Raw genomic sequence first — 26,606 nt, 5'->3', positions numbered from 1 at the left:
ACAGTTTACAATTTGCTTTTATACAGAATTTACCTGTTATTATTTATTTTTATTTTTCTTACAAAGTCTAGGATCGGAAATAAGGTTCTCTGACTCTTTAATTGCCTGAGGAGAACTACATCACTGAGGCAGAGAGGAGTGAGTCATGGTGGGAATCGCCTATTAGGAGAAGTGCAGTGACACAGTTTCCACAATGCTAGCCTCAAAAAATGTGATCGACTGAAAGTGGGCAGAATCGTCTTGTCCAGCCAGAGTGCTGCCTGGAGATGATCCCTTGCTCTCTGACTATCTGTGGGCCAATAGCTTCTCACAGTTTCTGCATATGTAAGGAGACCCTCCAGTTAACTTCCACAGGGCACTGGATGAAATAACACTCGTGCCTCGTGCATGGAAAGGTTCATTGTGTGTTGATTTGATTCCTTCCGCCCAGCTCTGAGTAACAGATATTTCTTTTCCCTTCACTAAGCATTTCTGATAATGGGGGGAGGGGAGGGCACATATTAAAAGTGGGTTCAAGAGAAAGGACAAGTTTAACAATAAATCTGAACTTGTACCCCAGTTGTAGATTTCTAAATCTGAATTATTAACAATTTCATATACTTGGAATTATATATCAATATATCTATATCTATATCATCTATATCTATATCTATACGGGCTGGAATGATAGCACAGTGGGTAGGGCATTTGCCTTGCATGAAGGCAACCCAGGTTCAATTCCTCCATCCCTCTCGGAGAGCCTGGCAAACTACCAAGAGTATCCCACCCGCATGGCAAGCTCCCCATGACATATTCGATATGCCAAACACAGTAACAACAAATCTCACATTACTGGGCCCATGCAAGCAAATCAATGAACAATGGGAGGACAGTGCTACAGTTATATATATATATATATATATATATATATATATATATATATATAAAATATATTTTATATATAGATATAAGAGCCAGAAAGGAGGACTGAATTTTTTTTAGAAGTTTCTGTAAGTCATTCCATACACCTTATTTAATTCCAGCAAAATTTGGCCCCATAACAAACCACTTCAAGGGATAGTGCAGTGAGTAGGGTGTTTGCCTTACCCTGGCCGACCTTGGTTTTGTCCCTGGAACCCATATGGTCTCCTGTGCCCATTGGGAGTTATCCCTGAGAGCAGAACCTGGAGTAAGCTCTGAGCACCACAGGGTGTGCTCCCCCCAAAACCAAAATCAAGTAACAACAAAACCCCCCACTTCATCCAAAGAGTGCTATAAGCAACCTACTGAACTGATTATGTTACTGTTATAAGATTAGAGTCAACTTACAAGATTTATAGAAAGATTTTAGTCATGTAGGCTGGGCATACTGGGTACTACAAATGAAAAAACTATTATTAGCAACGATTTTAGATTAAGAAGTCAAACAAGAGAAAAGATGAATATTTTGATAAGCATCTCTGGTACACTATTCAGGAAAAAACCCACGTTTTCAGGCATTTAGAAACAAACTGGGTTCATGAGAGGTTAAAAAGTAGTATTTTACTGCTGACGTGCTAACATTTTTATTCTAGTCTATCAAACTCATTTAAGTAAAAACTTTCACAAGTAGTTGAATAATTAGTTTATATTTTTAAAATGTGAAAGGAAGACTCCATTTTTTATCTGAGTTTTTCATCAGAAAAACTGTCTCCAGTAAAATCAAGGTAAAATAATTTATATTTAAATGGGTTAGAACAGTCATTTTCTACTATATAATTTCTTAGTGATTAAAAAGTCAAAGTAGCTTTATCTACCTTGCTCTAATGTGAATCCTAACATAAATTCACCTGTGTAGAAAGAATGCTACATTCTAGCAAGGGTTACTTCAAAAGACCAAAAGCTACAATTTCTGTTAGACAGGACTTTGAAACTCTTCATACTGACATCTACTATGGAACAGAGGACACGATGAAATTTTAAGAAGAAATGACAGATATAATAAAAACAGCTGAAAACACTTTCAACTGTGTCATTAAGTTAATCCAAATATTAAGATTTCACACACGAAACCAAACAAAAACACCAACATTCAAGGAAGACACATCTCAAAGACACAAGAAGTCAGGTGAGTAATTCTGAAGGACTATATAAACAATTCCTTACTCTAGACACCCAATCGGTCCACAATGAACTTTCTTATAGAAGAGAAGCCAATAAAATTAAAATGTTACAAAATCCCCTTCCTCGTTCTTGCTTCCTAAAATAAGGTGAGATAAATTCTCTGTCCTTAAATAATTCTAATAAACTAATTATAATTCTAAAGTTTCCTCAGGCACAAGGTTTGCAGTTCTGGCTTTTCCTTTGTTTCAAATGCAATTGTGCAGTAATGCATACTATCATAAAAAATCTCAGTGTTTAAGTGCCCAAGTGGTAAAGCTAGCTAGCAGTACATACTTGTAGCCCACGGGCTTCATACACTTGTCAATAACCCCAGTCCAGTGCACTGTGTAGAAAGAACTGTTAAGGGGGAAAAAAAAAATTGGACCTCTTTTAGTTAGACATAGGAAAGGTGGGATAAAAAGTTCATGGATAAGCCACATTTTTTTTTATTAATTTACAGGTCTATTTAAAATACACACAATAACTCACTGAAAAAGTAATTTATAAACTTCTATTTCTCTTCTTACTGCTTACTTTCGATTACTCTGTGGCTTTTAGAAATTATTCTAGGAGACTGTAAAGGAAAAATAAAACCCAAACAAGTAAATCAATATAGCATTGCTACCTATTAGGGAGAAGAGATATTTTAACAATAACTTGATTATACCATAAACCAGACCTTCGTTTTCTTTCTTTTATGCCACTTAAGTAATTCTGGTGCTTTCCACTTGAGCTGGAATTCATGAAAAATATTAAGAATTTTGACATATATATATATTTTAAATTACCTATATATATTTATGATATTCTAGTGTCCTGGTTTATAGATTCCTATTAAATTAAATTAGTCTTTAAAATTATACAATGGGTAGCTCAAATGTAGCATTGATAATATGCATGAAAATATCATATTGGCTGATTGTCCTAACCAGGACACAAAACCTCAACATCAGATTTTTCCCTTGTGATACACCCCTCCAAGTCATGAGATACATATACCATTGAATTCTGCTAAATTTTCATCAGTCGTAACATGGAACCCTCCAAGGGTCATTTGGGGAGGGTTTTTCATGTAATACAACTTATTATGTGGTTAAAGCCACAGCTTATCTGCTGTTCGGTCTGCTGCTGGATACAGGGGCAGGGCCCTGGGCGCAAATCAAAAGTCTACCACCAAGACTTTTCTCTGAAAGGGCGTCCATGAAGCCTGAAGGAGTTCCCGGGTGATGAGGGCATTCCCCACTGCAGCGAGGAGGCCTAGTCAGAAGCTTCCACATCATCCACAGAGAGGAAGACTCTGATGGCTGATAAGCACAGGGCAGCCATGAATGAGTTCACAAACGCCAGCTGGGAGTCCATTCCGGCATGGCAGTAGTAAGATCTTCCTGGGAGTAGGAGGTCATGAATATACGATGTGTGAGGGAGGGTGTGGCAAGGGAAGCAGAGAACCCGTCCCAGTTGAGGGCAATTCACTGGGTCAATGTCTACTTCCCCGACAAGACCTGCGGATGGTGCTGTGACTCTCAGGGGCTGTTCATGATTCCCCCTTTAATCTCAATATGCACGGGTCTGTTTAAGGCATAAGTCCTGCAAGAGTCAGTGTTAAGTGGTAACATTCCATAAATGCTAGGATTTACTTTTTCAGTTAGCATGACAGAAAGATTATTTTATAGTTTTATGATGCTTTATTTAGACCCAGAAGCATGCCTTTTTTCTTCTTTTTCTTTTCTTTTTTTTTTTAGGGGCTTAACAATCGTGAGCAAATACAATGTGGACATTTCATGATCTCTGTTACAGTGAGTGTGGTATCAATTTAAGATGAAACGTCATCTCTTCAAGAGATGACAAAGAAACTTCTAATAAAGGAATTTATCAGCCAGCTTATTTACAAGCAGTCTAACGTTAAATTGCTTCCTTTTCCCCCAGAAGAAGACATGGCACTTCGAGAGGAGCTTTCCTGCCATTTTCCTTCTATTTGGATCTTTCAAGATTATCATGCAGTCTCAATTCCAGATGCAATCAGAGACTTCAAGACACCAGAAATCAAAGTGGAAATCAGGTTTAAAAAAAAATAGGGCAAGAAAAATAATCATTTCTGGGTCGGCCTCGGATGATGTCATCGTGGGTTCTAAATGTAATAGCGAGGCAGTGTACACTAACTCTTCCTGCCCATGTGACCTCTAACATCAATGGGGGCAAACACAACTCATATTTCAATAATTTTTTGGCCGAGAAGGGAGATTCGGAGGCAAAAGATTAAAGAGAGTTTAGAGTGCCAAGGGTGGAAGGATGTGGGTGTGTGTGTGAGCGCGCAGGCGCACGCGTGGGGGGCCACGGGGAGGAGGCAGGAAAACTAACTCTTCCAGCACACACCCCTTTTGCTACTACAAGGGCATCCAGCAATCACATTTGCAATAGTAAAAATGCTGAAGGATCTACAGTATCTTTCCTTTCACGACCCATTCCTGCCCTTTCCTACACAACCTTTATTGCTTTATGGGTGCCAGGAAATTCTTCAGGGGTTAAATGGGGAAGTGCAGCCACTACCATTGTTGCAATAAATAAATGAATGAACCAGAACGAACCAGCAATCCATCCCTGGGAAGCCAGTATCTTATTTTCTACAATTCTATATATTAGCTAGCAACCATGATATTTCAGAATGTGCTATTTGATCTTCTGAGGTGCATGTATACATTTTAGACATTCATGCATCTATACAAAAAGAAGCAGAGTACCCTGCATACACATACATCAATTAAAAAAAATTTTTTTTGCATTATTATCTCAATGTAAAGAAACAGCTTTTAAAAAAATTGGGAAGGTTAGCAACTTAATCTGAAAGGCCTTTTATTTTGCACATACAGCATATATAAATTCACACACACACACACACACACACACACAAAAGATTTTTTTTCAATTTTCCATGCTACAGACAATGCTAAAATATCTGAGACCAGGTTGCTATGCCAACAGATTTTTTTCTAAAAGGAATAAAATTATTAGGAGGGAGAAAACATTCTTGACTCCTTTCCTCCCATCCATGAAGCCGAGAGAGGCTCAGGGAGGGCGAGAGGCTGCCAGATGGGGAGGAGGGAAAGGAAGGGAAGGTGGGTAGAGGGGTGTTTGCTTACCAAAGATGCTGATTTGATCGTGGCAAAGCGCTCTCTGTTCCGGTAGTGGAGGGCCTGGCTCTGAACGGACGGGGTAGGCCGCGGCTCAGGCCTGGGATCGCCGTGGCCCGCCTCATCCCTTATGAATACATGATCCTGCAGAAATGGATAAAAACAAGGAGAAAGTCCAGCTGTGCTCTTTCCTCGGCGGCTGCCTCTCTGTCACCCCTCTTTCTGCACAAGCACTGCTGTTTGAAATGCATAGTTTAGCTCTCTGCTAGTCCCCGCTGCTCCCACGGTACAAAATGAATAAGCAACACATTGCAGCCTTCAGTTAGGAATGTCAGCTGATCGCTAGTGGGATGCCTTCTGAATCCCGGGCAGGCTTTCTCTTTACCTCCAGAATTACATGTATGCAAAAGAAAAAAAGAAGAGAAAAAACAATGCCATGTACAGACTCCTTAGCACCGTCTGCCTGAGACGCGGTAACCAAACAATTCCTTTAAAAATGTCATGTCCATGTCTGGCGGGGAGGATGCTGGTGGCTTTTAACATAAAAGCGAGCCTCCGCCTCATTCCCTTGAAAGCTCTGCTTTCTCAATTGGATTTTATTTGAGACCGGTTCGGAAGGATCATCGCTCTGCCTAGACCCAGTGGAGGCTTGTGCCGAACTGCCTCTCTGTCTGGTGCTGGGAAGATTCGGCAGTCACTGAGGGATCCTGCTTTCCAGTCATGATCGTACACAGTTCTAGCACCTTCTCTCTACAGCTTCTGAAGGGATTTTTTTTTAGATTTAAAGAGACAGGCATGCAATTTCAGCCAGACGATACTTTCACAGATTCTCCCTCAACTCGGTCTCTGTGTGCTCACCAGTGTGAGCAAAGCTGCAATTTAGTGTCCTTGACTTGGTTAATTCAATCTGGGTTTCTTGATAGGCAATGATAATTAATCTTGTGATAATGTCCAGTGAAAAATAACAGACCCTGGAAGGGTGATAATGGATGTTCCTGAAATGCAACTGAAATGACTTTTAAAGAAAAAAATGCTTTCAAACGTTGATGCTTTTCTCCACAAAAAATAGTAGCTCTAGTCCCTCACAGAAAATTACAATAATTAATAACTGAAAATATACACATCAATAGGGGATTTTAAAATAGTGTATGATTGGGATGGGGAGGGAGAAATAAATTCTCTTATTGCCCTAGGGGTTGAAGAGAAATAATGTGTCAGAATTCTGGTTTCCTTTTTTTGTGTGTCATCATTTTCATTTGCTCATAATTGTTCCTTCCTTCGCAGAAAACAAACTTAAAGTGGTTTAGAAAATACAAAATTTTATTAAACAGTATAAAAAATATTAAATCAAGACACACACATTTCTTTAAGAAAATTAAATTTTGTATCCAGAAAAATTCAAGGACCAAAATTTAATTTATCACTAGACTTATTTTATTTTTTTCCTAAATATTTTAGAATGTTCATTATGTTGGGAATGTATCTACCATGACATCTATATCTAGAGATTTTTTTTCAAGTTCCTATATTAGATCTTCCAATTTACTATATGGTGGACTATTTTGTTTTCAAATAATGAAGTGTCCTTTAACACTACTGAAGGCAGATATATCAAATTCAAGGGATATTTAATTGCTGTACTGTCCAAAAGCTAGCCACTAGTCAGTGGACACTTAAATGAAAATAAAATGCAAAATTCATCTAAGACACATGAGCTATATGTCCTGGTAGCAACTAACTATGGATGTATGAACAATGAAGATATAATTTCTATTACTGGAGGAAGTTCTATGAGACAATGCTACAGGTTCAGAGTGTATCTCAATTCATATTTCTAAATTTTTTTTAAAAGTTGGGAGGTCAATTAAAACTTTCTATGTTACAGTTTGGGAAATCTAAACTCATGTCATAGGGCAAACAGAGGACTAGTGTGGAATGGGAACTAGGTTTAAGGTTATAAAGTGGAATGTACTATGATCTGCTATCATGTACGGAGCTGAATATTTATTGAGAAATTCCATCTGTCGGACCCGGGTTTGATTCCCAGCATCCCATATGGTCCCCTGAACACCGCCAGGAGTAACTCCTGAGTGCAGAGCCAGGAGTAACCCCTGCGCATTGCCGGGTGTGACCCAAAAAGCAAAAAAAAAAAAAAAAAAAAAGAAAGAAAGAATTCCATCTGTCTCCAAAGTTGACTTCACTTACGGTTATAGTCCCAGAAAAGAAAGAAGTTTATAATGCTAGCAATCAAGGGGAGGAGGAGAAAAGCCTATGGTTTTAGAGGAAGCCTTTGTAAGTATTAGTTTCAATGAGTATTAACTAGCTTAGAGGGATATCTAAAACCTCACAACAGCAGCTAAGTTTTGATTATAATAACTTGATTTACAAAGATAACTACAAACACCAGAATTCATACTGTTCACACAACAATACACACATGGGCAAAATATTTATAATTTTGATATTATTAATTTGTTTCCTCTTAGATAAAAATCAGCACTTCTGGGTGAGGTCCTTGCTTATCAAAAGTCACATCATATTTGCTGAATTTTAAAACTCAAGGATATTTAAGTATACTGGGAAAGGTAAAATTCAAAATTCTACTGATTTTAGTTGGATATTACTAATAAAATGACCCAGTAAGGTATATTTGAGAAATAGGATTAGAACAATGAAGAAAAGATTAGCACGGCCCCCCACAAGGGTGACACATAAATTTGTGAAGATTTCATATTGAAAAAAATATAATGCTGGATTGGGGAGATGGTGCAAAGGGCTGGAACACTTGCTGTGCATTCAAGAGGAGTATGGCCCGTCCCTGGCATCGCACAATTGCCTGAGCACTGGAGCCAGAAGTAGCCCACGTGATGCCTCGAAACCAAAACCAAAACCAACAACAAGTAAGTAGGCTACGTTAACTTATTCTGAATAGGTCCCAAATTGTAATAATTAAACTTTACATATAATAAACATTGCTAATGGCAAGAATCTTTGCTTCACCCTAAAAATTTTTTGCCCTTTTATTAAAGAATTATTTTCTGAAACAACTTGGAGGCCACTAATACTGAAGTCTTCACATCCTACGCAAGAGATCACAAAGTGGAGCAAAATTTGAGTCCAACAGTGGCTAAATCCACTTTAAGAACACTGGAAATGAATTTTCAAGTATCTATTACATTCCACAAAAAAAAGTTCAAAACTGTAGAAAACTTAAATAATGAAGCAATTACAAAAAGGAGATATAATTTGAGAAAGGTGGGCAAATTAAACTGTCAACTTTCCTTGGATAGCTTGTTGGTTGAAAATGCCCACTGTATCTGGTGAACAGATCACATGTTTAGGTTTAAAATGGAAAGGGTAATTTCCCCATTTTGTTTTTTAAATTTATATTTCTTTTTTTTTGTTTGGGGGTCACACCTCGTGGTGCTTGGGGAACCATGCATGGTGTTGGGGATGAGACTTGGGTCAGACGTCTGCAAAGTAAGTGTCCCACCTATCCTTCTGGACCCTGGAAAGGTCATTTTACTATTTTATGTATTAGGCACTGATGCAGATTATTTATAAATGAGAATGAAAGGGCCAATGTCATCTTGGATGATAAGGAATGTCACTGTTACTGTCCTCCCGTTGTTCATCGAGCAGGCCCAGTAACGTCTCCATTATGACAATTGTTACTGTGTTTGGCATATTGAATACGTCACATGTGGCAAAGCCTGGCAAGCTACCCGTGACGTATTAAAGAAAAGACCAAAAAAAAAAAAACCAACCCCAGCTCAAAGGATGGTGTGCAAGCTTTGCATGCAAGATGATTGGTTTGATCCTTGGCACAGCACAGTAACCTGAGCACCACCAGGAGCAACCTGTAAGTATGGAGCTAGGACTGCTCGGTGGGGACCCAAAACCAGGAGAAAAAAACCCGAAATCCCAAAACTGTAACATTCATGTAATACAGTGAAACATGGAAAGCACAAGACCCGAACTTTATTATCATAATATGGATAAGAAAGTTTATTGGCAGTTCCCTCCAAAGTTTCTGACTTGTTATACTTTTGAAATAAAGATTCATGGTACAGCCACTTCGTTTAGAAATTCTACATTAATTTCAAATTAACCTTGAAAACACTTGTCCAGGTTCCTTGGGGATACCTTTATCATACTTCTCACCGGACCTGTCTTGTCAATGCATGAGAGATGGTGCATTTTTTTAAGTTATCTATTTTTATTTCTCAAAATAGTTAATAGTGAACATCATAGGTATCCAAAAATATTTGTCAATACCATTCATCACGGACTGACAGACATCACCGGAAACACTAAACTCAGAATATATGAATACGCTGAAGAAACATTAACAACTATTTCCAAAGTTAGCATTTTTTTTTAAAGATTTTATTATTGACTCACTGTGAGACAGACCCTTACAAAGCTGTTCATGATTAGGGTTCAGTCATGCAGTGCTCCAACACCAATCCCTCCACTAGTGTACGTTTCCCAGCCCCCACCCCACCCCCCAGTTTGCCTCGATCACAGGCAGATTTCAGTACATTTTTTTCAAGGCAGCTTAATGTGGTTTGAAAAATCTCACTCAACCTAGCACTCAACCTAGGACCTGCTACTTGTAGACATTTAAATGTTTGCCAAGTAAAGAAGCTCAAGAATACAGGTCTGAGGACATTTTTGAGATTATGACATTGTGCCTTACATTATTTAACAGAATTCAAAGGCGTATTTCATAAAAATATGCCACTCTGTACTCTAACAAAGTCGCGAAATAGTGGCACACACAAGCACACCTTTATGTGGGGGGAAGTGGGGGATCTAAAAATGGCTTTGATCTGGTGATGAGAAGTCTTTTTATAGACTCCCACACTTTGCACACTGTGGAAGGGTTCAGCAAACCTACCATTTCCCTTTCGTTTTGTTCTACTTCAAAATTATTAAATTATTGCCTAAACAGATATAGCTATCAAAAGCCAGAGAAAGGGGAGAAGATAGAAAAGGATATCTTCAGCTAGAGGGATAGGAACTGAAAAATGACACGCAGGATCCTGAGGATAGAGATGTTATTAGACAGCGACCGTTCGTACGACTGCTCTGTTTAAAAAAAAGATTCCGCTCCTATGTTCATTTACTTTTACTTAGTCAAAAGTGGACCAGAGTCAAAGAACCTGCCCCCTCCCCCTCTTTTAGGAAAAAGTATAGAAAGGCGACTAAAGCAAGTGGAAATCAAACTGGATCATCCTATTCCCTCAAGGTCATTTCTTCTCCTCCCCGAAAATGGTGAAAGCTGTTCTTTTTTTAAAGATGGGTTGAGGTGGGGGCAGAGGGAAGAACTAAAACTGGCTAATAGGAAAGACCATATGAAAGCTTTAGAAATTAGGAGAGGATGATTTTTCAAAAACGATTCCAAGTAGGGGCAAACATGACTACAGTTCATTAGGCATACCTAAAATAACAAGATGATGAATATTTCAAATACTGTCATTATAACCATATTGTTGGTGTTTAATTATAATAATATTAGACTAGAATTATTACATTTTATACTATTATCAACACTGTCATTTACATTAATAGAATGCAGCATCGGGGCACAAGTACAGTGGGTCGGGCATTTGTCTTGCATGCGGCCTACCCAGGTTCGATTCCCAGCATCCCATCTGGTCCCCTGAACACTTCTTTTTTCTTTTTGGGTCACACCCAGCAATGCACAGGGATTACTCCTGGCCCTGCACTCAGGAATTACTCCTGGTGGTGCTCGGGGGACCATATGGGATGCTGGGAATCGAACCTGGGTCGGCCGCATGCAAGGCAAGGCAAACGCCCTACCCACTGTGCTACCACTCCAGCTCCTCCATGGTCACTTCTGAATAATCAAGAATTGAGGTATAGTTCTATATCCTACCTAAGTTCCTATTCATTTTAGTTCATAAAACACTTATTGAGTGCTTACTATGTGCCAGATACTGTGTTTTATAGAAACTGATGGCCCTTTGTGAAGTTACCAGTCTAGAGACACCAGACAGTATATATATTTATTGAAAAAAAACAACGCGTTGACAAACACTAGCAAGGGGAAAGAAGTTAAGTGCTTAAAGTTTATGTTGTCGGAATATATTTTGCACTGACCAGGTTCTTCTTGCTCAAAGGAAATATCAGATTAGGATTCCTTTAGGGCCTTGGAAGGACCAGAGTAGAGACAGATCGGAGAGAAAGAAATGGAGCCAGAAATTCTGATGTCAAAGGAAAATGTCAGTGTTTCACTTTACTTTGGGGATTTGTGACAGAACTGTCTTACTAATAAAGAATAAGGGCATCTTTTCCCCCCCCTTTTTGGGTCACACCCGGCGATGCACAGGGGTTACTCCTGGCTCATGCACTCAGGAATTCCTCCTGGCAATGCTCAGGGGACCATACAGGATGCTGGGAATTCAACCCAGGTGGCTGTGTGCAAGGCAAACGCCCTACCCTCTGTGCTATCGCTCCAGCCCCACATAAGGGCATCTTTATGCTGGATGCAGATGTTAACTGCAGGTCTTGCTAGTTGTACAGGGCATTGAGAAGGGAATGTGTGGCCTGGGGGAGAGAACATGAGGTAGGGTGTTTGCCCAGTGTGTGGCCAGCGGGGTTGAAGCTCAGGCCAGGCAACGATCCAATGCCTAACCATTGCTGGGTGTGTCCCCAAGCTGCCTCTCCAAGAGAAAGCCTCTAAAACGTGAGGTTGCTCCCTTTATAAAATGACAACGTTCCGTATCTCTGATTTGGCTGCTTTAGGTTATGTCAACTAGTTGCACAACCAAGGAGTACAAAAGTGTCCCCATCTTGGGGCCAGACAGAGAACAGCCAGAGGGGCCTTAGCCTTGCTTGCAGCTGACACCATTTCCATCCCCACCACTGCATACGGTTCGCTGAGCACTGCTAAGAGTCACCCCTGAGGACAGAGCCGGGAAAAGCTCTGAGCACAAGTGGGTACAGTCCAACAACCAAAATAAAATTATTTCCCATCCTTCTTATCTTGATCAAGCATGTTATTGGGTATTTTATCAGAGAAACTTGACACCCATAAAGATGATATTTAAGTCCAAAATAGCATGATATAAGAAATTAATTCATTTCTTATATTTGGTTCTTTCATTCATTCCATAGTTATTTGCTGAGATTTTTATATTTTGCCCTAGAGACTTGACATTCTAGCTATGAAACAAACCAATGTATGGTATAAAGAGACATTTTGTATATATATATATATATGTGTGTGTGTGTGTGTGTATATATATGTAATTCTACATGGTGACAAGTACTAAAAATAAAATAGGTCAATCAGATTACAGACAGAACATTCCTTGTAATATAATAATTCAGGGGTATAAAAGCTTTTCTAAGATTCTGGACATGAGCCTAATCAAAGCTGGTGAAAGTTTTATAATACAAAATTGGTTGGTTTCATTCTAAAATAATCTTTGTGGTTACAAATTATGATAGACTCAGAAACGAAAGGTAAAGGTCCGAGATTTATTTCTTTTCATTATTATTTAAAATATGTTTTTGTATTTGTTTTTGGGCCTTGCCTGGCAGTGCTCAGCGGCTACTCCTGGCTCTGCACTCAGGAGGCACTCCTGTTAGTCTCAGGGGACCATATGGGATGCTGGGGATTGATCCTGGGTCTGCCCTGTGCAAGGAAAAGGCCTACATGCTGTGTACTACCTTTCTAGCTCCTATCTAAAATTTTTTAAAAATAATTTTTATTTAAAGAACTATGATTTACAAGGCTATTAATCGTTGAGTTTCCCTTTTATTTTATGTTTAAAAGTTTACTATTTGTTTAGTTTGTTTTGGGGCCCCTCCTGGATACCCTACCCACTGTACTGTCTCTCTGGTCCTGAATTTTTCTTTTAGAAGGAAGAACTTACTAGAAACAATCATCCTTGGTTATCCATTCTTTCATTTTAGGGTTGGTCTTGGGCCGCACCCAGCAGCGCTCAGGAATTACTGCTTGGTGTTTGTGGGACCATATGGGATGCCCAGGATTGAACCTGGGTCAGCACGCGCTAAGCAAACGCCCTTCCCGCTGTACTATCTCTTCAGTTTCCCATTTGGGCAACTCTTAGGAACCATTTCAGCTTCAGTGGTCCCTGGAGTTGCAGCTACCATTAGGCCCACCCTCTGCCCAATGCTGCTTCCTTCTTTCCCTTTCCCGTCCATAGATGGTGATCCCAAATTAAATTCCTAAATAAAGGAATGCTGCAGGCCTCAATGACCTCAGCTATTTCTCAGAGAGCCCGTCAGTGATGGGGACACTCCTCGTGTCCTCAGAGACTGGCCAGTCGTGGAACAGGAATGTCCTCTGTAAGGCCCAGCTACCATGGCCTCTGCATGGAAAAGTAACTGATAGGGCAGTGGCTTGCATTTATTTCTTTTCTTTAATTTCAGGGGAAGAGTTTGGAGCCACACCTGATAACGCCTGGAGACTACTCCTGGCTCTGTTCTTGGGGTCTGTCCTGTTGGTGCCTAGAAGACCACAACTTGGTGCCGGGAGTCGAACTCAGTCCTCCTTCTATGCAAAGCAGGTGCTCAGTACTTTGAGCTCTGTGTGCAGAACTGGGACAGTGGCTTTCAGGAAAACCCAACCAACCATGTTTAGAGAAACCTTAAGTGGAAGCCAAAGAATATAATGGAAGAGAAAAAGCCCAGTCGGGGCTAGAGAGCTCCTGCCTAGCATGGGACGGCAGTGACTCTAGGAACTGCTTGTGGACCCCTGAGCAAGGCTGGGTGTGCTCCCACCTCCAGTCCAAACAGCCTGGTGTAAATGAGGTGTAAATGAGGCTGGCTCCTGAGGTATCTCTCTTAGTAAGAGAGCTGGAGTCAGTCACACTAGAAACTTGCTTCTGTCAAGTTTACAAGAATAGGAGCCCAGACTCTAGAAGGAAACTCTAAAATCATACAGTATCATAACAAGTTTTACATTAAAGAATCAGACACCCGAAGAGCCTGTGACTTGATGAAAAGTGGCAGATAAAACGACGATACTGTACTCCTGTATTACTGCCTGCAAAATTTTCTAATGAGAGTTTGAAATTCTATTTTGTCTATTCTGAGTGGAAAACTTAGAAATTATACCATCCAAGGCAAACTTTCTGAGTAATTAAAAAATTTTTTTTCACTGTTGAAAAGATAACAGAATTTGAAGCTCAGAGATAGGACTAACTGGGTTACACGAAGTTACGATATTTAACACTGTTTTCATTTATAATATATTCCATTTTTCTACTGCTGATTTTTCCTTTTTCGCTCTCTCTTTTTCCTGGATATTTCTTGTGGGCAGCATTGGGGATAGAATCTGGAGCTTCTCAGGGTGAGGCATGAAGTCTGGCCCCTCAGTCATTTAAAAATGAATTGTTCTAAGCTATTGTACATGTCTTTTGCATAACCATCACCACCATTCATTCCCTTAACTCTTCATCTGTAGTTCTATAGCCAGGAAATTACACCCTGCCCCCCCCATTATTCCTTCTTTCTCCTCCCCCAACCAACCCCTGGCTACCACAATTTTACTTTGTTTCTTTGATTTAGATTATTCTAAGTAGTTTATGGAAGTGGAATTATATCTATTGATCATTTTATGACTGGCGTATTTCATGTAGCACGTCCTCATGGTTTATCCACATAATAGCATCTGTCAGGAATTTCATTTTTGAAGCTGAATAATTTTTCATTGTATGTATATGGTACATTTTGCTTCTTCATTCATGGGTTGATGCATATTTGGTTGCTTCAAATTTTGAGTTATTTTAAATACTACTGTTCTGAGTGTGGGAGTATTAAATATTTCTTTGAGACACTTCTTTCCATACTTTGGGATGCACCAAAAGCAGAATTGCTGAATCACAGAGTAATTCAATTCTTTTGAGAAATCCCTGGTTTCCACAGCAGTAATTTTTACTCACCATTTACATTCCCACTAATAGTAGTAAAACATTGCAATTTCTCCGTATTCTCACCAACACTTGTTATTCTGCTCATTTTTGATAGTAGCCATTCTAAGGGGTATGAAGTAGTATCTCACTGTAGTTTTCATATATGCATGTTCCTAATGATTAGTAAATTTTGAGCATTTATTTCTGATTTATCTATCTTCTTTGGAGAAATATCTATTCAAGTCCTTTGTTCATTTTTTTTCTTCTTTTTTTGTAGGAGTACTGTTATTTATTCAGCCACTGATTAGTTGATTGAATTGTGTATGAACTCCACGTTTGTTCATTTTTAAAATTTTGGGATATTTTATTTTTTGTTGTTCATTTTAGTTGTCTACATAATCCAGTATTAATCCCTCATTAGAGGCAGGGTTTGCAAATATTTTCAAAATCTAAATTTTGTGATATCCCCTCTTACTCTGTTAACATTGTCTTCTGGTTAGCATGACTATAAAGTTAAGACATTCAAAGCTTAATATGCAAATGTTATTTGTCTTCTATCACCCTTTTTAATATAGTTTATAATAAAATAGGAAAGCGTTATATAATTTGAAATTTTTCCTAATAATTATTTTAGGTAAAGGTAAAGGTAAAGGTAAAGGCCCTCCCGTTGATCGTCGATTTGCTCGAGCGGGCCCAGTAACGTCTCCATTGGAGACTTTGTTGTTACTGTGTCTGGCATATCGAATACTCTCGGTAGCTTGCCGGGCTCTCCGAGAGGGGCGGAGGAATCGAACTCGGGTCGGCCATGTTGGCCGCTTGTAAGGCGAACGCCCTACCCGCTGTGCTATCGCTCCAGCCCAATAATTATTATATAATAAAATAATAAAAAGCCCAATAATAAAAATTTAATAATTATTTTAAATTTAATATAATTACCTTCTATTTCAAACTATAAACTAATATATATTCTTGAAAGATTACATCAAGGAGAACAAAGTATGAAAGATCGCTAAAATCACATGCTTGCTTTACTTAATCTTACCAAAACCAAAATCTCTGCTGAGTTTGAGAGCTAGGACATCTTTTTGTTAAATATATCAGCAGTGTCTTCTAATTCTGGGTACCTTTTTGAGAATAAAAAAAGAAAGAAAGAAAGAAAAAGAATTCTTCTTCTTTATCCCTATACCCTAAACATTTTCTCCTTATGCTCACAGAGTACCAGGAGGAATAAGCAGAAAGTCAGATGTCAGCATCCATGATCACTGCTTCTAAAAGGAGAGCCTTCAAATACATCACTTGAGGCTAGATGGCAGTGCTGAACCTTCAGCAGATTTCTGCGTTTGTCTAATATGACTCCCTCAAAATGCTTCCATAGTTCTCTAAGAGCTCGAGTCCTTGTAATCTCTCAGTTATTCACACTTGACATGCGTAGGAAGCTCTAACTTCGCCAACAGTTTCCTCTTCCTTAAACTTTCAAATTTTCTTTTGTCCTAGGGCCGTAGTTTTTGTTATTTTTTTTTCTTTTTGGGTCACACCTGGTGAAGCACAGGGGTTACACCTGGCTCTGAACTCAGGAATTACTCTGTTGCTGTTGGGGGACCACATGGGATGCTGGGAATGAAACTCCCAGTTGGTCTCTGGCAAGGCAAATGCCCTACCTGCTGTGCTATTGCTCTAGCCCCCTAGGGCCTTTTTTTTCCCCCTTTCTATTTTTTTTTTTATTTTTATTAGTGAAACACCATGAGGTACAGTTGTAGATTTACAACTTTTTGTGCTTGGGTTTCAGTTATACAATGATCCAGTACCCATCCTGATGCTTTTATCTTTTCCCAAACAAGCTACTTCAACTTGTCTGTGAAGTTTTTGTCTATAGGTCACTTCAGTGGCTGAGTTTTCCATTACTCCCTACTAGATTAAATTCTCCTTTTCCCAGGACTAGCTTCATAATTACATCATACCATTATTTGTGGGATTATTTGTTTAATTTCCCACCAAAAAATAAAACTCTCTGATGGCACCATATTTGTTTTAATTTAATTTTTTTTAATGGATTCAGGGATTACACATGCAAAGCATGTGACCTACATGCCTGGTTTGTTGTATTTCTTCACTCTTCATAGTCTACCACAGTTCCTGGCACAAAGCAGAATCTCAAAAAACATTTGTGGAAAAAAAAATAAAAACGTCAGTCCTGAATATGAATGTGATTCCCTTTCCACATTACTCACAATTGGACACAATTATATTTTCTTCTGCCTTTCATCCTTACCTGTTTAATTTCTTTCCAAGGGAAAAAAATAAACAACCAAAAGCAGTCGAAGTGAAACAATTCTTAAATTTACTCATAAACTAGAATTAGACTGCCATCATTGTCATTTAATAAAATACATGTATACCTCATATATATCTAATAAAGAGAAGTTCCCAAAAGGGAAATTTTTTCTATTATTCTATATTATAGATTGTTTACTTAAAGTCAACCAAAAACATCTTTTGGAATTCCTTCAAAGAATTATTGATAATTCTGTAAAATAGTTCTCTTAATAGAAACTGCTTTTAAAGAAGGTTCAATATTTTCTCTGCACTTTAACTAAAAACATAGACTTGCTCAGTGGCTGAATAAATAGCAGTACTCCTACATTTAAAATAAAAAGATAGACTTGACTGAAATAGATATCTGTAACTGAAAAAGTAGCACTATAGCACTGTCCTCCTGTTGTTCATGGATTTGCTCGAGTGGGCACCAGTAACATCTCCATTGTGAGACTTGTTACTGTTTTTGGCATATCGAATATGCCACAGGGAGCTTGCCAGGCTCTGCCTTGTGGGCAGGATACTCTTGGTAGCTTGCCAGGCTCTCCGAGAGGGGTAGAGAAATCGAACCTGGGTTGGCTGCGTGCAAAGCAAACGCCCTACCCACTGTGCTACCTACCCTCGCTCCAGCCCAACTGAGAAAGTAGCAAAAAAAAAAAAAATCAGAATCGCTTAAAATAAAAACATTTATGCGAAAACTCTTGGGAGAATCAGACACTTCGAATTAGCTTTTGCTTATGGTATGTGATAGGGGTTCCAGTTCATCTTCTCTCTCTCTCTCTCTCTCTCTCTCTCTCTCTCTCTCTCTCTCTCTCTCTTTTGCATGTGGCAATCCAGTTTTCCTCACACCATTTGTTGAAGAGGACTTCCTTGCTCCTTTTCATGCCCCAGCAACTCTGTTATAGATTAATTGTATATAAATCTTAAGTTTTACTTTTGGGCTCTCAATTCTATGCCATCGGTCTGAAAGTCTGCCTTTATTCCAATGCCATGTTTAAGAAATTTCTATAGCTTTATAGCATAATTTAAAGTCAGGGAATGTAATACCATCATCTTCTTTTTCTCAGAATTGCTCTGACTACTTGAGGATTTTTATGAAACTCCTCAAAACCAGGAACTACATGAAGGAAAACAGGCAGAACTCTCCAGGATACGAACCTCACTGGTATACTCAATGATTTGATTCCAGGGCCAGAGAGATAGCACAGAGTAAAGGAACCTGCACTGCATATGGCTAATCCTGTTTCAATTCCTGACACCACATACGGTTTCCAAGTACCTCCAGGAGTGACCCATAACACAAAACCTGGACTAGCCCCTAACCAACTCCAGATTTGCACCAATGCCTCCACCCCAAGCCCGCCACCAAAATTTAGAAAGTTACAGCCAGTGATTTGACTCTACTGGTAAAGAAAATAAAACAAAATAAACAAATGGTACTTCATCAAATTAACATGTTTTTGCATGGCCAAAAGAAATGAGCCAAAATGCAAAGGCACCAAAGGATAGAAGAAAATAATTGTGTACTATACATCAGGTAAAAACCTAATATTCAAGATATCCAAAGCACCCACGAAACTCAACAACAAAAACTCATAGTGTCATCAAAACGTGGGGAGAGGAGATGAGCCAACACTTGTATATGAAGAAGACGTACAGACACCCAGCAGGAATATGAAAGTGTTCATTACCACTTATGATAAGGGAAATGCAAACCAGAACAACAGTGAGATATCACCTCACACCCATGAGAATGAGCATGTATCAAAAGACAGGAAGTACCCAGTGCTGTTGGGGATATGGTGAAAATGGGCCTGAACTCACTGTTGGTGGCAATGTCCTCTGGTTTAGCTAGTCTCTATGGAAAACAGTCTTGAGACTTCTCATAAAACCAAGAGTAGAGTTTCCATGTGACCTAGTGATTCCGCTTCTTGGAACCTACCCCCCAAACACTGTAACATTAATTTGAAAAGATATATGTGTACCCGTGTTCACTGCAGCACTAAATATAATAGCCAGGTATGGAAAAAACCCACAACAGGTAGACAAACAAGTGCTGGTATATCTATGCACATGGAATATTATATAGCTATAAGAAAAGATGAAACTTGATGGAACTTCATGGTAAAGAAAATAAGGGGGAAGAGAGAAGGAGAGAGGGAGTGAGGGAGGGAGGGAGAGGGAGAGAGGGGGAGAGAGGGAGAGAGAGGGAGGGGGGAGAGAGAGAGAGAGAGAGAAGGAAAAAAGTGCCCACCATAGAGGCAGGCTATGGGGAGGCGGTGATGGGAGGGAGCCTGGTTACTGGGACACGTACACTGATGGAGGGTTGGGTGTTGGAACATTGTATGACTGAAACCTAATCATGAACAGCTTTGTAAGGGTCTATCTCACAGCGAATCAATAATAAAATCTTTTTAAAAACGTATATTACATCAAAAGAGGAAAATTCAAGTCAGAGGGAGAACGAATAGCTCATCTCTCTCACCTGTGGTTTCCAAGAAGAGAACAGATGGTTTTGAATAAAGACAAACCTTGACATGGGAAAGAATGAGAAGGCCAAGCCGTGGGTGGAAGTGGTTGGGAAAGGAAAGGAGAAGGTGAAGCAGGAGCCACAGAGACAGGGTGGCAGGTGCCGGTGGCAAAGGGACAGCAACTCCGGAGCAAAACCACAAATATTAACACTACTGTAAGCATGTTACCTAAACCGCAACAAAATTTTTTTTTAAATTTCATTTATTTTTTAAAAAATGGACCCCCTGGGGCTGGAGCAATAGCACAGCGGGTAGGGCATTTGCCTTGCATGCCGTCGACCCGGGTTCGATTCCCAGCATCCCATATGGTCCCCTGAGCACCACCAGGGGTAATTCCTGAGTGCAGAGCCAGAGTAACCCCTGTGCATCGCCGGGTGTGACCCAAAAAGAAAAAAAAAGGATCCCCATGAAGTACAGTTACAGACTTACAAACTTTCGTGGTTGGAGTTTCTGTCATACAATGATTGAGTACCCATCCCTCTACCAGTGCCCGTTCTCCACCACCAATGATCCCGCTGTCCCTCCCCGCCCCATACCCCTCCACTTCTGCGGCAGGGCAGTCCCATTTGCACTCTCTCTCCTTTGGGGTGTTGGCCCACATTCTCGCTCAAAGGCACATTTCCTCTCTCTCTCACTTCACATCTTCTAAAGTCAGTTATAAAGGAAGTTCAATGAAGAACCGTCTTGCTTCCCACATGTACGAAGAGCAAGAAATGGAAAAGAATTGAAATTTTCCAAAATAAATAGTATGTTGAAAAGATATGTGAAGGTCTATACTTCTGAGAGGGAAAAAAGGCATAACTCTAAGGGGCCCAAGCCAGAAACTTTATTCACAGAACCGTTAAGGTATACTGATCCAGGCGATTGGTTTGGAAACGCTGTTGATGTCTTTGGCTTGAGCATTTATGAATGGGTGTAGTTTTTTCCTTTCTTTTTTTAAATGAATCACCGTGAGATACAGTTACAGACTTACAAACTTCCGTGATTATGTTTCTGTCATCCAATGATCATGTACCCATCACTCCACCAGTGCCCATTCTCTATCACCAGTGTTCCCAGCACCCCTCCCAATTGATGTATTTTTATTCATCAGTGTCAGCAGACATGAAAGCACCAATAGAGGAAGAAAGAGGCAAACATAAAGCTTGTTCAGGTCTTCTCAAGAGAGGTGTCAAGCGCCAAGTCTTTCCAAGTTATAAAAAGTTACGAAAAGTTCCCTAGAATACCTGGAGGCTGGGAGACCGGAGCGGGCCTTCTGATGACTGCGTCAGCATCAGCACCATAAAGGGGAGACCTACCTTTTTGTGCACGATGGAGGAAGTCGAGTTGAGTGTGCTCTCGTCACCGTGCATCATGACCAGCTCGGAGGTGCTCTCGTCCATAACCTCCTGCATGCTGTTCACGCTGCTGCTCTGGCTGCCAGTGCTCACGGACATGCTTGGGATGGAGTGGTTGCTGCCCAGGCTGTCCATTTCCCGGCCCAGGCCCGTTCCCTGTTCACTGTCCTATAAAAAATGGGACATCGAGGTTAAAAAAAAAATGACTGGAGATCAAGTGCCAACCCATTGACTGGGCTATTAAGTCCACGCCGTTTTGCAATGCCAAGTTGCTTTCCTGCCAAATCTGCAAAGATCAACTTCTTTTCGGTGGCGATGCCACTCTTCTTCCACCATTTCCGGGTGTCTCAAATTCACTTATGTGCCTTCCCTGGAGGCCCTTCTGAAAATGGGTCAGAAGGCTCTAAACGCTGCTAACCAGAGCTTTGTTCTGCCATACGCTGCTATCAGATTGTGGTACTGCTCTTTAGGTGCAGAGTGGGTTTGTAAGAGACCTTCAGGAACCCGACGTGATAGCAAAGAACTACAGGCGATGAAACAGGTGTATTCGAGGATATTTACCGATATGGTAGTGGTCACTCGGAACGGAAATACTGTTAAAAGAGAATTCGGAGATTGGACGGGCCGTATGGTCCTTTGCGAGTCATGATGGAGTAACTTAATATCTAAGCGGGGGGATTAATTCTACTATCCTGGACGGGTAATTAAAATCTACCTCTCTCAAGCAATTCCATCATGTTTACCACTATAATCTTATTAAATATATCTGTTGAGTAATACCGGCATTCATCACTACTAGTCCAAAGACTACGGTTGGAAGTTGTAAAATAATCAGAACATATAATTTATCTATCACAGTGGGATAGCTTTTGATATAAGATTAAATAATATGATTAAAACAACTTAGCTCCAAATAAATCCTATTTTCAAAGAATCATTATATTTGTACATATATATGTATATGTGTATATATATATATATATATATATATATATATATATAACTTTAATGAAATGTTACTTAGCCTGGCAATAAAGGAACCAGTTGTATAGGTAATTTTAAATGGTAGACAATGCAATATATTTTGAATAGATTTATTTTCTCCTAATTTTTTTTTGCTTTTTTATTGGGTCACACCTGGCAATGCACAGGGGTTACTCTTGGCTCTGCGCTCAGGAATTACCCCTGGTGGTTCTCAGGGGACCATATGGGATGCTGGGAATTGAACCCGGGTCGGCCGCGTGCAAGGCAAACGCCCTCCCCACTGTGCTATTGCTCCAGCCCCTATTTTCTCCTAATTAAAGAAAATTTACATTGGACAGCTTTAACTCCAACTTAGCTTTTTAAATTCATTGTTGTAATTATTGATAAAAATGATTTTTTCTCTTTTGTAGAAAATCCAAAATAAAATTCATTCTCCATGCCTTTCCTATTTTAATTTTATTTCCTACTGGGGCTGGAGCGATAGCACAGCGGTTGGGCGTTTGCCTTGCACGCAGCCAACATGGCCGACCCCAGTTCGATTCCTCTGCCCCTCTCGGAGAGTCCGGCAAGCTACCGAGAGTAATTCGCCCGCATGGCAGGGCCTGGCAAGCTCCCCGTGACGTACTCGATATGCCAAACACAGTAACAACAAAGTCTCCAATGGAGACGTTACTGGGCCCGCTCGAGCAAATCGATGAACAACGGGAGGGCCTTTACCTTTACCTTTACTGAGGCGGCAGCCACTCCTGGCAGGACTTGGGCGGGGAGCGGGGGTGGGGGGGTGGGGGGGTGGGGGGTGGGGGGTGGTGGTGTTTGTAATAATGGGGCTTGACCCTGGGTCTCCTGTGTATAAAGCATGTGCTCAGTCCTTCGACTCTTTCTCCAGCCTCCTTTTACTCTTTTTTCCACCTAGTTTTAGGGATAAGGAGCCATTTCTTTTGTTCAAGGCTAATTTCTACACCAGGCTCTTACCCCTAGCCTATGCACATTCTAAGATCCAATTTAACTATCTCTTTCTCTCTGTCTACGATGCCTTTGTCTCACTCCTTTGCCCAACATCGAAATAGGAAGTGGGTTCTCCCACGTTGTGTGCCCCTTTATACTGCTCCGTACTTATTCTTCTGAGCCAAATGTATCTTGAAATAACTACTGAAACAACCTACTTCTGTTGTCTCTAAATTCTCACTTCCTTTTAAGTCTTTTTTCCACAGCAATGTTCTATTTATCTAGATTGGCGTTTTCCAACCAGGAGCCATATGGCTTGCTGAGTTCAGGATATGGTAGGGGGCCACAGGTTAAAAACTCCTGAACGGAGGCGTGGCACAAGACCAAGGACCTATCGGGTGAGAAAATAGGGGGCCACAGAAGGAAACAAGACTGGAAGGAGCCATGGCTGGACAAAGGTTGAGAAACACTAAGCTATTATAGAAACGTTTTTAGTGAGATCAAGAATGCCTTCCCTGTAAACCACAGTTAACAGCTGCCGCCTCATTTTACCTGACCATTCTATGGCATCAGATGGTAATGGCTGCTCCTTCCTGGAAGCTGTGTATTCTCTTATTTTCTGCAATGCCTTTATCGCCGAGGTCTCCTTTCTCTTATGTGACATGAGTCTACTTTTCATTCAATATTTCATGGTTGATTCATTATCATTTTAATGCCTTAGACCCAGAGCCAATTACCCTGTACTAGATCTCTTGCCCATATTCCAGATCTGTATATCACAAGCAACGGCTAGAAGACAACATTGAGAGAGCCCAACCGTCACTGTCCTCCTCTCCTTGGGAAGCTCCATCTGTAGATTAGTCAGTAGCACTGGATGCCAGGATGTTAAACTCAGCGTGCTCAGGTGATGCAGGGCCCCAGAGTGCTGAAGGAGCAGTATGCTGCTGGAGGCTGAATCACGGTCCTACCCAAGCTCCACCGCTTGAGTTATTTCCCCCGTCTACTGCTCCATGACTACTGTTTTCCATCCTTGGTACCAACACACTCTTAGTCACACTCCTTAAACGCCTGTTACTTTCGTTTTTTTGCTTTTTTTTGGCGTGGGGGGTGTGTTGGGGGCCATACTGGTAGTGCTTGGAAGTTACTCCTTGCTCTGTGCTCAGGGTTCATGCCTGGGGGCGCTCAGGGGACCATATGCAGGGCCAGACACAGGCCTCACCTGTCACTTTCAATAAGAAGCACTGTAGTGCTCGCTTCGGCAGCACATATACTAAAATTGGAACGATACAGAGAAGATTAGCATGGCCCCTGTGCAAGGATGACACGCAAATTCGTGAAGCATTCCATATTTTAAAATGGGCACTGGTGGAGGGATGGTATTTGATCATTGTGTAACTGAAACCCAAGCACAAAAATTTGTAAGTCTACAACTGTACCTTATGATGTCTCACTAATAAAAATTTTTTAAAAAAGAAGCACTGTGTATCAAATATACCCATAAGCTGTTGCTGAAAGTATTTCCTTCTTTCTCATTCCTTTTGACACTGACTGCACTATCTCTTTCTTGGACTGTTGTTATCTAGAATGTCACCCATTCAAGCCCATCAAATCCAACTTAACACTGTGTTGTTAGGATAATTTTTCCAAAACACTAAATAATTTCTTTGACTCCTGGCTATGGAGATGGTTCTCGGGAGTCAGAATGAGGGATGAGTTATACTCAGGCAAGTACCTTAACCCTATGTTATCTCTCCAACCCTAAGTAATGAGTACTTTCTTTTCCCAACTACTAAGGGAAGCAGTACTCAATAGTATTTCTAAAGAACTTTCTAAATCTAAAATGCCCTATGCCTGTCTGAAAAATAAGTCACATTCTTCATGTAACCTTAATAAGCTGATATATTTTCTCTCTACCAAGGACCCCCATGTGATGATATATCTCTACAGCATTTTTCATATTGCCTTTAAAAAGTTATCTTACAAAAGTCTCTTCTGCAACCCTGCATTTCTCTTAAGGAAGAGAATATCAATTACATTTTTATCGGCCAAAGTGTTTCCAATAGTGCCCAGTCCCCAAATTTTTCATACAGTAGGCACTTTGTAAGTGCCTGCAAAAATAAATTGAACCTACTTCTTCATCCTCTTGTGACTCATTCAAAGGTCCGTTTCTTTTCTCCTGGAAAAGGATTTTTTTCATTTTTCGGTACTGTAGATTATCAAGCTCACGAACGGCATCTTTTGTCCTCTGTATGAGGTCAATGAGGACACGTAGAGGTCTGTCTCGTCGAACAAAGTCGTGCTGATTCAGGGAAGAGAAGAAAAAAACACCAAAACGAATAATGAGCAGACATATTTTTAGGGCACAAGATGTAGTTACAAAAGTAAACAGACACAAAACAGTTCTGTGGATTTTACAAAAATAAAATGATTTTCGGGGCTGGAGTGATAGCACAGCAGGTAGGGTGTTTGCCTTGCACGCGGCAGACCGGGTTCAATTCCCGGCATCCCATATGGTCCTCTGAGCACTGCCAGGAGTAATTCCTGAGTGCAAAGCCAGGAGGAACCCCCGAGCATTGCTGGGTGTGACCCAAAAAGCAAAAAAAAAAAAAAAAGATTTTCATTTCACGTAGTATCTGATACTGAATAAATCTCATAAAGAGATAACTATGCCTTTTATCTTTTTTTTCCTCAAACCCCCCTCCGTGCATCTTCCCCCCACACCCAGCCCCTGCACTTGTGAGCTTTATTTTAGAGTAGTACATATGAGAATTCTTGAGGTTTCCTTGTTATACTGGTAAGAGTTAGGAGGGTTGAGCTCTGGGGTCACACCTGGTACTACTGAGGGGCTCCTCCTGGCAATGTTTGGAACCCTTATGTAATATCAGAGATGGATGCAGGGGTCCTGTAGGTGAGGCAAGCATCTTGCCCCTGGCTCATCTCTCTGGCTCCCGGAAGTTTGAAATTCTATTTTTGTTTTTCTTTTGGGGCGCTTGCTTGGGGGGTGACTCTTAGTGGTGCTTGATAAGATAGAGTGACTGAACGAGGTGTTCCACATACAAAGCCTACACTCGAGTCCTTCCAACCAATTTTTCTGGCCCTGTGACTGGACTGTTAGTAAACACTGAGACACTTTGGCCGGGGTGATACTACAAGGGGCGAGGCACTTGCTTTGCATGTGGCTGACCTGGGTTTGATCCCTGGCACCCCATTTGGTCGCCCAAGCCTACTACAGTGATCCCTGAGCACCAGGCCAGAAGTAAGCCCAGAACACTGCTGCATGCTGCCCCCAAACAAAATAAACAGATACGCTTGTAATTTCCAAATCTAGTAAAC

At 40.5% G+C, this 26,606-nt stretch overlaps 1 protein-coding gene and 1 non-coding gene across 3 annotated transcripts in view; one reads left to right on the top strand and one right to left on the bottom strand.

The window, feature by feature from the left end:
• TAOK3 (TAO kinase 3) overlaps window positions 1–26,606 on the bottom strand; it is a 214,109-nt gene that overhangs the window by 40,645 nt on the left and 146,858 nt on the right. The window contains exons 12-14 of one of the 2 annotated variants that reach the window (XM_056131022.1): window positions 25,405–25,572; window positions 21,306–21,512; window positions 5,259–5,393 (exon numbers count right to left, since the gene is read on the bottom strand). In XM_056131022.1, coding sequence (XP_055986997.1) covers window positions 5,259–5,393; window positions 21,306–21,512; window positions 25,405–25,572 — 510 coding nt within the window. Of the gene's footprint in view, window positions 1–5,258; window positions 5,394–5,634; window positions 5,983–21,305; window positions 21,513–25,404; window positions 25,573–26,606 lie in introns of those variants that run through there. The other variant, XM_056131023.1, reaches the window with a different exon arrangement.
• Window positions 24,520–24,626, top strand: LOC130039203 (U6 spliceosomal RNA). Its single transcript, XR_008794844.1, has one exon. It is a non-coding gene; the product is annotated as a U6 spliceosomal RNA (small nuclear RNA).

Source organism: Sorex fumeus, unplaced genomic scaffold, assembly GCF_029834395.1.
Source record: "Sorex fumeus unplaced genomic scaffold, SorFum_2.1 ptg000083l, whole genome shotgun sequence".
In the NCBI taxonomy this organism is placed as follows: domain Eukaryota; kingdom Metazoa; phylum Chordata; class Mammalia; order Eulipotyphla; family Soricidae; genus Sorex; species Sorex fumeus.
Note: the sequence above shows the minus strand (reverse complement) of the source record. Positions and strands in the feature narration are given on the sequence as shown.